At 60.3% G+C, this 10,607-nt stretch overlaps 5 protein-coding genes across 5 annotated transcripts; all 5 read left to right on the top strand.

Annotated features, from left to right (window-relative positions):
- Positions 1–1,133: 1,133 nt before the first annotated feature.
- On the top strand, positions 1,134–2,030 carry DQ04_06121040 (hypothetical protein; the record flags this gene model as incomplete). The annotated part of the gene is made up of 1 exon (XM_009314545.1): positions 1,134–2,030. One exon carries the CDS (start codon positions 1,134–1,136, stop codon positions 2,028–2,030), a length of 897 nt encoding a protein of 298 aa, XP_009312820.1.
- Positions 2,031–3,111: 1,081 nt separating this feature from the next.
- Positions 3,112–3,444, top strand: DQ04_06121030 (hypothetical protein; the record flags this gene model as incomplete). Its single annotated transcript, XM_009314544.1, has 1 exon — positions 3,112–3,444. One exon carries the CDS (start codon positions 3,112–3,114, stop codon positions 3,442–3,444), a length of 333 nt encoding a protein of 110 aa, XP_009312819.1.
- A 1,857-nt stretch (positions 3,445–5,301) lies between these two features.
- DQ04_06121020 (hypothetical protein) lies at positions 5,302–5,703 on the top strand (the record flags this gene model as incomplete). The annotated part of the gene is made up of 1 exon (XM_009314543.1): positions 5,302–5,703. One exon carries the CDS (start codon positions 5,302–5,304, stop codon positions 5,701–5,703), a length of 402 nt encoding a protein of 133 aa, XP_009312818.1.
- An 807-nt stretch (positions 5,704–6,510) lies between these two features.
- DQ04_06121010 (hypothetical protein) lies at positions 6,511–7,146 on the top strand (the record flags this gene model as incomplete). Its single annotated transcript, XM_009314542.1, has 1 exon — positions 6,511–7,146. The coding sequence occupies one exon, from the start codon at positions 6,511–6,513 to the stop codon at positions 7,144–7,146; it is 636 nt and encodes a 211-aa protein (XP_009312817.1).
- A 785-nt stretch (positions 7,147–7,931) lies between these two features.
- DQ04_06121000 (hypothetical protein) lies at positions 7,932–8,261 on the top strand (the record flags this gene model as incomplete). The annotated part of the gene is made up of 1 exon (XM_009314541.1): positions 7,932–8,261. The coding sequence occupies one exon, from the start codon at positions 7,932–7,934 to the stop codon at positions 8,259–8,261; it is 330 nt and encodes a 109-aa protein (XP_009312816.1).
- Between the last annotated feature and the right edge of the window lie 2,346 nt (positions 8,262–10,607).

Here is a 10,607-nt window from a genome sequence, read left to right as displayed (position 1 = left end):
GCTGCTGCGCCGCCCTGCCCGTCGTGCGCCCGCTCGTGCGTGTCGTCGACCCCCTCCTCAACATCGTCGTCGGCGCCGGCAGCCGTCATGTTATCCATCTGGCGCAGCACGGAAGCCTCGGCGAAGAGCTCGGGGTTCCCCTCGAGGTCCCGCATGTCGCATGAGAGCAGGATGTCGCGGCGCAGATCTGGCTCAATGACGGTGGCGAGAACCTCCGCCACAACATTTGACCTCTCATTCGCTTGCTCTGCGTCCCCATCGCCTCCTCCGCCACCTCCCGCCGCGGTGTCGCTGCCGGTGACCCGTCGCCACCGCTGCTCCACCTCGACGGCATCCCGCTGTGCATCGGGTGACAACCGAGTTAGGAAGGCAGAGAAGATGCGTGTGCGGTGGCCCGCCACTTCCCGATCTCGTGCCCTAAGCAATACATTCATGTGGTCGAAAAGTAACTCACGGCGGAGCGAATCAGGCAAATCGTCAAGGAACTGAGGCGAAATGACGTTAAACCACGGCTGCTGCTCTTCTGGTGGGTCATCATTGCCGTCACCAGCAGGTGCGGTGTTACTTCTATCTTCGGCGCCCGCATCACCCATAGTAGCAGTAGCCGAAGTGGTGGCAGGAACAGAAGCATTGCCAGTATCAGGGAGAGCAGACGAGGTTTGCTCGGTATTCAAGACACGAAGATCAACGGGTGACGTTCTTCGCCCCACATTCCCTGCGTCATCCGCAGCACCGCCGATTAGTCCACGTATTTGTTCACTCAAGATGGAATCGGCATTTATCATGTGTGTTATCAGGTTGGTCATGAAATTTCTTGAGGACCCTGTGGTGGCAGTCTCCCAGGAAACGGCAGATCGCTGGATATCCTGGTCGTTTGGTGTCCCCAAATCTAACGGGGAAACTGAAGGGGCATCACTATGCCCTGCCGCTATTCTTGTGGCCGCTCCTGCTGAGTCGCCACCGTTGTTGCTACCACTGGTGCCGGCTTGTACTGGCAACGTTACGCGCGGTGGCACCTCCTCGAGGCCACGCAGCACTGGTGGAAGTGGATCAAACACCGCTAACTCATCCCATTGTCTGTCCACCGACGCGTTGATCGCCTCACATACACTCACCAGTCGCGACACGATGCCATGCCGCTCACTTCCCATGACGGAGTAGTCCCGCAGCATCATATCGGGCCTGCTCCGGCCGAGGATCTCAAGTATCGTTGTTTGGCCGTCCGCGGCGAGCAGCGTCCAGTTGCCCCCATCGCTCCCACTGCCAGGCATGCGGGCGACGCCAGTGTAGTTCGTGTAGTCCAACGGCATGTGGCCACGCGCGACCGATGGCAGCATCGCGTCGGCGGGCGTGCTGTCGAAGGGGAACGGCATCAGCACCATCTCGTTCAGCGGGCCGCCACTCTGCATATTCGGCTGGTCTATGACAAACGACATCCCCGCATCGTTGTCGTCGTCGCCGTCGTCTTCCTCGTCCTCGTCCTCGTCCTCATCATCCTCATCCTCATCCTCATCCTCCTCCTCCTCAGCACCCTCGTCGTCGTCGTCGTCGTCGTGTTCCATGTCTGTTATGACGAGTTCCGCGCCCTCCGCACCGCCGCCGTAGCCCACGATGCGGCCGATGCCAAAGGTATTCGTGCCGCTGATGATGTGTGCGACGCGCTGGGCGTGTTCGTCGTCCTCGCCGTCGTTATTCTCGACAGTTTCATCATCATCATGTGTGTGGCCAACTTCACCATCGCCCATGTCGTCGTCTTCTGCGTCTGCGTCCTCGTCTTCGTCTTCCTCTTCTTCGTCATCATCATCGTCATCGTCGTCGTCGTCATCGTCATCGTCGTCGTCATCGTCATCATCATCATCGATGTCGTTCATATCCTGCGGGCCTGTGTGGATGTGCACCGCGATAGGCAACATTTCGCCGAGGGCCAACTCGAGGCCCCCCTCGTCGTCATGACGGAGGCGGTGGAAGTCGTCACTCTCCGAGTCGCGGCCGCTGCGGAACAGCGCAACGGCATCGTTGGGCCGCAGTAGCTCACCGATCCCCAGCATGATGTCGGGCAGCGAGTCCTCGTGACGCACACGCAGCCGGGCGCCGGCATCGTCGCGCCGGTCGTGGCTTTCGTCAAGACCAAAGTACGATAGGTCATCCACAACGATGCCCGACGGGGGCGTGTGTACTGTCTGCATCATGCCGCCATCGCTCAGCCGCGCCGTGCTGCCCTCTTGTACCTGCAATGACGAGGACGATGTCTGTCGTCGCGCCCGTTGAACCTGTATCGCATCACCACTGCCACTTTCGCCCACCGGGTCGTGTCGGTCGTTGGGCTGGGCCGCGTTTCCGCTGCGGCCACTGTTGTGGCACTTGCCATACGCCAGCAGCACGCGTCGAATGACAAGGAGGAGCGCTGCGGCGTCACGCTCGGTGGTGCAGCAACACTGCTGCGCCATGCGGTACATCACGTCGAGGGCGCCGCAGCTCCACAGCTCGTCACAAATTCGCCAGACGAGCGAGCGCGACGGAGCCGCTAGTAGTAGGCGCAGTACGTGAACGAGACGGCAGGCCATATTCGCCGGTGTGGGACCCTCAAATAGGGAAGCTAGGGCTGCCACCTCTTCATCGTCCTCCTCCTCCTCCTCCTCCTCAGTGACATTGTCCTTCTTCTTGCTGCTTCGGGATGATGCAGCTGTCAGCATCACCTCAAGCGCCTGCAGGACAACGCGTGTCAATCGTGAAGGTGCCTTCTGTGCAACACTAGAAAAAAATGGCTCAAGCAGCTCCAACCTATGCTTATCCATGTAAAGTACAACCGCTAGGAAAGGTGTAAGGTAAAAGCTTCCCTCCCTCACGGAGAAGGAGTCTCCGGGTTGTGTTTGGTGTTGTTGTTGCTGTTGGTTTCTCTGCTGTGGTTGCCGTGTGTGCTCGTTGGTTGGCTTACATTCCGCAAATACGTCCCGCATGCTTTCCGGAAGCGGCAAGTTGATATTGTACGTCGTCATGATGGCGGCGACGGCGGGGACGCTTGTTATATGATTCAGAACGGTGGCGGCATAATTCGGCAGCAGCGACTCGTCCGCAAGCCGCCGCAGCAGCATTTCCAGAAGCTTCTCCGTCATGATGCGCTGTGGTGTGTGCGCAGTGCCCATCGCGCCTGGCCGCGGAGGCTTCCGTGGCGCCAGCCACACGGCGGTCTTGACGCTGTCCGGTGTCGTGGTGTTCTCGTCGGTGCGCAGGATGTGCACGACGCAGGAAGTGTTGAACACCGCGCAGAAGGCCTTGGGGTGCTTGTCGATGACAGAGCGCAGGGCAACAATGAAGTCGTTCAGCGGCATTGACTGGCGGTGGATGTCGGCGACGCCGCGGTTGCGCGGACTGCCCTTGCGTGTGCCCAGACTCGCGTGCTGGGTGCCCAAGAGCTCCTGCACATCCGCCTCTCGCAGCGTGTAGGTGCCACCGATGTGCATGTAGTTCTGCACGGCGCCCACCATGGCGGAGTACACGGCCCACTCCGTCTGCTCGGGCTGGTCGAGGAGGGCCTTCAGCACCGCTACGCGGGTGGCTGGCGCCGGCGTATCGTCGCGCAGCACGCGGGAAACGGCGCGCTCAACGAGACCCTTCCTTGTGGTGTCGTTCAGTTGATAAAGGTTCGAGATGAGCGACGTGTCGCCGGTCTCTAACAGTTTCATGAGCAAGCTCAACGCAATGTGCGTCACTGGCGTCTCCAGCACGTGCAGCTCACGCGCCAACACCACCCTTTTCTGGCGGCTGTTGACGTTGCCACTTTCGGCGTTAGACTCGTATTCCTCTTCAGCATGCTTGTGTCGGTGGTGCTTCTCCTTGAGCTGCTCCTCCAGAACGCTGTCATCTTCGGCGAGGTAGTCGAGGACCAGCTCTGAGCACATCGGAAGGAGGCTCTTCGGCAGCAGCAACGCGCCACCAACGACGGATGACATGCTGAGCTTCACACCCGCCCCTCCCTCAAGAGCCCCACGACACCCGTCACCAGTCGACTCCTCCTTGCCGTGCTCCTCCTCCTTCACTGGGCCTGCCGCAGTCGGCTCCACGCTACCGCCACTAACTGTATCACCGGATCGCACCGTGGTGTCCTTTTCCTCCCCTGTTTTTTCCGTCTCGCTCGGCTCAGCGTAACCGAACTCCTTTAGCAAGTGCACGACGTCTCGCACCCTTTCATTCACGGCTGCAGTCGTGAGTCGCATGTTCACCGTGGCGCCATCGCTCGGATGCGGGAAGCGGCAGAGGTGGCCCATCCAACAGAAGTTCAACTGGTTACCTCTGTAGTACGGGCACGTGCGCAAGCCCTTCTCCCCCAGCGTGCTCGCCGAGCAGGCAGAGAGGAAGCAGAAGAGCTGTCCTAGCATCGCCTTGCGTCGCTGCTGCTGCTGCAACGGATCGGCCGAGGCCTCACCAGAAATGCGGAGAAGCTCTGCGGTGATACATTCGAATATGGCGCGAGGAAGTTGTGTATGTGAGACGAGTGCCACACGCAGGCATACGGACTCATCCTGCGAAAGCAACACCGCCAGAAGCTCCAGAAGTGTGTAGTTACGCGCGGGGTTTTCGAGGATGAGGCGGATGATGGTCTGCAGAATTGGTGACGAACGCCGTGGCGCGCCAGTCGAGCGGTGGTCCAAGAGGAGGCCGCTGGTCTGATAGTGGTAGTAGTAGAGCCAGCACACCTTGGTGCTCTGCCGCCGCATGTGCATACTCTCTTCTTCCGTCACACCGTCGGCGAAGCGCAGCGTGGAGGCTACCTCAAGCGTCCACCCTATTGCAATATCCGAGAGAGATGGGGACGATGATGGTCTTTCCTGCTCGTGGTGCTGTGATTCTTCGTCGTGGCCCTGTTCTCCATCCTCATCAGGATCTCTGTCGGGCACCGAGAAGTCGGCATCGACTCTCGCCCCACCCCCCATGTTGGCGCCTGACAAAACGCTCGACGGAATCGGCGGCATGGCTCCCGCGACATTTGGTCCACCCATCCCCATCCACGAAGTGTAGTCCAGCCAGCGCGAGGTNCCAGGCGTTCTGTCGCCTTCCTCCTCAGTGACGTTCTCCGGCGGCTGCACGGCGGGGGCACTGTCGGCCTCCTCGTCAAATATGTGCGTGCCGAGGTCGAACAGCCGCGCCAGGAGGCCGCGCGTCATCCCTGTGGTGAGCGTGAGGCCATGCGCCCGCCACGTCACGAGTGCAAAGTAGACAAGCGGCTGCACCCACTGCCGCCGCGGTGAGACGCGTTCCAGTGAGGCCCTCAGCAGCGCCTCGAGGATAGAAGACAGAGCGCGGATGATAACCGCGAGCTTCGTAGGAGCCGAAGCATCAGCCACCTGGTTCTCACTCCTGGGATCCGTGCTCTCTGCGGGGGGTGGTGGTGACGGCGGCGAAGATGCCGCTTCTCCCCGTACCCCTTCTAATGTCGTTGGCGATGAAGATGGTGAGTTCCACTGCAGTGGCAGCACACTTTCTGTGATGGATCGAAGGCATGCGGCAATGTTTATGAAGAAAGAGGAGAGACTGCCGCTATCGCTGCTAGAGCTACTGCGCCACATTCCAGCGAACAGCACCTCTGTGTACCGCATGCGCACCTCCACCTCCCGCAGCTCCGACAGATCCACCGCGTCGAGGGCAATGGCGCGGAGGGTGGCCTGCACGTCCGGAGTCACCTCGCCTCCCGCCACATTCTCATAAGACACATCGAGCCACTTCTTGCTGACAGCAGTCTCGACAGAACTCGCGATTTTCCGTAGCACAGTCTCCACACGGCCAAGCAGGTGCACCGCATTCACCGGTAACAAGTAATATTGGTTCGACGACATCGCGCGGTGCAGTCGCAGCGTAGAGGAAAACGGGCGGCTGGAGTCAGGCGGAGGCGCGAGCATGCGGGAAACGCAGCGGCGGAACGTCTCCGTCGCGGAGCTTGTCTCCTGCTCGCCACCACTACCACCACCTTCTGCTGCTGGCAAAACAACACCGGTAGTAGGGGCGACCCCACGATTAGACATCCCACCCTCTTCGTGAGACAAGAAGAATTCTTCACGGCGGGCGTCCCCGAACGGCATAGGCCATTCGAAGGAGTAGTCAGTGTCCGTAACGCCGGCATCCGGCCCACCTTGCGTCGTCGTTGCTGCATCTACAGCCCCAGGACCAACCAAACCTGTTGCTTCGCTTGGTGTTGCAGTTGGTGATGCGCCGATCGCAGCCGTTGACACTGCCGCTGTTGTTGGTGTTGCTTCTCCTGCTTCTGTTGCCAGACGGCTTGAATCTGGCGTGGTATGAGTGGTGACGCCGTCCCGTGCAACCTCCATTAAGACGTATGCGTCGAAGATTGCGTTGGCCAAATCGCGGCGGAACTTCGTCACGTTTGACGGTGTGCACTGAAAGTCAACGAAGAGGGCAGAAGTCAGAAGATGCAGCGTCAACACACGATCATCCGAGAGGCCGCCATTCCGCAACATCTCCACTGAATCCTTGGCATAGCCGACAATCTCCCGTGAGATGCTGTCAAGTAGTGGTATCGGAATGTCGCACAGAAACGCCCGGAGAACGTTGCAGGTGGTTGTCACTGATGTCCTGCGGCGCGGCATCCGCAGCAGCGCGGCGATCGCCTCGACGATTACCTTCTCGCACTGCACCAGCTTCTGGATGAGCGCGTCCCCCGAAGCGTTGGCGGCGTCCGGCTGCCGCAAGCGATGGCGGCGGTGCGATGAGCGCTGCGTGAGTTGGCGGAACTCCGCTCCGCTGAGGCAGGCCAGAACGTTCAACAACGACAGCTCCACCTCCGGTGCGGCACCTGGACGACGGGCTTCCACCGCGAGTCCCCGCAGTGTCTCTGACAGCGCCGCGAAGAAGCTGTCCTGTATCCCCGGCAGCGTGCGCAGCAGCGAAAGAAGATCTTTGCCTGCTGCTTCCGCTGAGCGGGGCTCAACGCGCAATGACTGCACCTCCGTTGTGCGCGGAGACCCCACTGAAAATGGCGCTGCGGCCGCTGTGGTGGGATTGGCGGGCACCATGAGACTCCGCAAGAAGCACTGCAACAAATGCGGCTGGTTCAGCTGTGCGTGTGTGCTATTGTGCACTGCAAAGGCCTGGAGGATACTGCAGATGTTTATGATCGGTATGGCCTGTTCGTAGTATGCGAGGGTGTCGACTTCATCCAGCTCCTCTGTGTCCTCCTCGACGACCAGCCACGCGTACGTCTCACGCATCCCGGTGTCCGGGTTGATCGAGACGGGCGACCGACGGCTTCCAGCTAGCGCGCGTCGGTTGGGTCGCTCAAGGAGTGTAGAGCTCTCCCCAATCGCCAACACTATCTGCAATACGCCGCGCTGCTGAAGCGCCGGCACAACATCCCGCACGTTGTGGTGGATGCACGCCGCGAAGAAGCGGAACGCCGCCGCCACGAGGACAGGGTGGCCGCCAGGGTATAGTATACTCTTGCAGATGTGCTGGCACAGCTCGTAGCCGTCGTCCTCCTGCGGCGAAAGCAGGAAGACGATCGGGTTGATCGTCTCATGCGTTGAGAGCGTCAAGAGGCGTTCCAGCACGGCCAAGCACCAGCGCAGTACGTCTACAGCCTCGTAACTCCAGCCATACCGGTAGGCTCGGTCACTGCTGCTAGTGCTAGTATGGTTAACCGGGTTTTTCTCGTCCATGTAAGTCCGCATCACCGTCACTACAGCGCGTACGAATCCATAATTAAGCGCAAACGACGTATTTGTATTCTCTCTGGTAAGCGCCAAGCTCCGTATGAGAAATATTGGACAGTAGTGCGGCTGGCAACGCAGCACCTCTGTCAACTGGGTCACCATAGCCGGAAGCATCGTGGAGTAGGCTGAGATGCTCAGCGGAAACACGGCGATGTGTGTGCTGTGGTAGTCCTTGAGGAGGCGGTACTGCCATTCCTCTGCGAAGCAGCGATGGCTGCCACGCTGGAACCTGCGGTGGGACGGCGCCACACGACTCACCGTGTCGAGTGGGTTAAGTGTAGCGTAATTCACAATGAGGCTGCCGAGTGTTCCGCCAGCGCGCACAGAGAAGTGCCAGAAGCGCAAAACATCCGCAATCGCTCCGACGAGTGTCGCCGCACTGTTCGCCCGGATGTCCACGGCTCCAACGTTTCTGTCACCTGCATCCAATGTTTGTGCGCTGCTAATATTGTTGTTGCTATTGTTGTCGTGGTTGTGGCTATCATCCCGGGTGTCATTTTCGTCGTCGCACTCAATGTCTTCCAGGATGTTAAAAAATAACCGCTCGGTCTTCCAGACGCTGCGGAAGAACTCGCACGCGGCCCCCGAGAGCACCTCATCGCGTTCCTGCTGCGACAACAGCTGCACACACAGCAGGCGGCAGCGGCACCACCACAGCAGCCGCTCCGGGTCGCCGGCGGCGTCAGCCATGCTCGCGAGCACGGCCTTCCCAATCTGCACCGGGTCAAGCGCATAGGCGCCATCCTCGGCAGGGAGTCGCAGCGCCCGCTCGGGGACGACCTGCAGCGGGTCCTGCACCAGGTGTGGGAGACGCAGCAGCTCCGCGTCTGCCGCCTCCTCCGCCGCGTCAGACTCCTGCCAGCCGTTGCTGTTGTTCGTTGTTATTCCTTTGCGCCGCCGCTGCCGCTGCCGCGCCCGCAAGCAGCACTTCACCACGTCCTCGAAGGTCGGCGACGACTCCCACCCGTGGGCGACGAGCCGCATCACCCCCATGCCGTCGAGCACCTTCTCCGGCAGGAAGGGATGCGTGAAGTTAATGAGCAGGCCAAGGTACACAATGGACGGGTCGCGGCACAGCATCAGCCGAGTGGTACACGTCACCGCCGGGCACCCCTCGTCGCGCACCATGCGGTACGGCGCGCACATCACTACCACCAGCAGCAGAACAGAGCGCAGGCTCTCGTAGTCATCGTCGCTCCCCGGCGCACTCCCCTCTTCATTTGCAGCCGCCGCATTTGCATCGGCGGTGTCCCCCATGGAGGTGTTGCCGCCACCCTTTCTGTTGCGGTACAGGATGCGCTTTGAGTTCGCCCGCCACCACTTCCACGCCACCTCCTTCAGTGGATCGCCGAATCCATTGTTGCCGAAACTGCTCACATCGCGAAAGAACTCCTCGTCGTGGAGGATGGCGTCAAACACATCTGGCGTCTGTGCGCAGTCGCGCTTGCACTCCCGCACGCGTGCGATGTAGTGCAGGAGAATGGGCGGCGGCAATGTGAGCTGCGGGCCCATCGGGGCATCACCGTGGTAGAACGGGATCGCCACCTGGCCACGAACAGTGCCCATGCGGCCCTGCATCCGTGCACTGCCTGCTCTCCCACTCTTTCCACTCCCTCGCGCCCTCGGCTACCACAGCCTCGACTACGGCGACTACTACTACCACTACCACTGCCACTGTCACTACTAATACGGCAGCAGGAGCAGCAGCGGCACGCACACTCCACACAAACACACACACACACACACACTCAAGCCCACACTCGCAGAGACTAAGACACGCACCTCGGAGCAATACGAAGCAACGACGCCAAACGAGTCGCAGAGAGAGAGAGAGGGGGGGAGGAAACGAGATGAAATCACCGTCCTTCGCTGTCTTCCCGCCCAACTTGCGATTCGTCCCTTTCCCCTTGTTTTTGTTGTTGGTTTCCTTGTTGTTTTGTTTGTTTGGTATCGCCAATCCCTCNTAAGACACGCACCTCGGAGCAATACGAAGCAACGACGCCAAACGAGTCGCAGAGAGAGAGAGAGAGAGGGGGAGGAAACGAGATGAAATCACCGTCCTTCGCTGTCTTCCCGCCCAACTTGCGATTCGTCCCTTTCCCCTTGTTTTTGTTGTTGGTTTCCTTGTTGTTTTGTTTGTTTGGTATCGCCAATCCCTCACCCCTCTTTTTTTTTCTTTGGTTTCTTTTTCTCTTCCTTGTTTCCCTCCTCGCGGCTTGCTTGTTTGCTTGTTTATCGTTCGCACCTCGTCCCGCCCACGCTGGCGGAGACTAAAACGAGAGAGACAAAAAACAAAACCTTGCGGAGAAGGAGGAAGAGAAGGAACAGCAGTCGTACAGAGGACGTACGCGGAGGCGAACACACAAGGAATGAGGGGGTGGGGGCGCACGAGAAGAGAAGAGCAGCAGCAGCAGCCAAAGAGTCCAGCCGCAGCAAGAATGAGGCGGCGAACGGCGCGGCGCCCACAACACACACACAGACAAAGGCACACACACACACACACAGAGAGAGAGAGAGACGCTACGCCCTCACTTCGTGCCGTACGCTGCCTGGAAGTCGCGGNACACAGAGAGAGAGAGAGACGCTACGCCCTCACTTCGTGCCGTACGCTGCCTGGAAGTCGCGGTACAGCTCGCCAACAAACTCCTGCGCAGAGCCGAGGCTGGGGTACAGGGTGTACGCAACGCTGCCGCACAGCAGCAGCGCCAGCAGGCGCGTCAGCTTCTCCGTCCGCTCGATGCGCTCCTGCAGGTTGCCGATCACGCGCACGCCGCTGTCGTACGGCGGGAACGGCTCGTCCGGCACCGGCTTCTCGAGGAACGCGCAGAGCGGCTCCCAGCCGTCGCCGTGGCGGTACACCAGCAGCCGCGCCGCCGGAACGTGTGC

The sequence above is a fragment of the Trypanosoma grayi genome, assembly GCF_000691245.1.
Source record: "Trypanosoma grayi strain ANR4 Tgr_612_V1, whole genome shotgun sequence".
Classification (NCBI taxonomy): Eukaryota; Euglenozoa; class Kinetoplastea; order Trypanosomatida; family Trypanosomatidae; genus Trypanosoma; species Trypanosoma grayi.
This window is presented reverse-complemented; position numbering and strand designations above follow the sequence as displayed.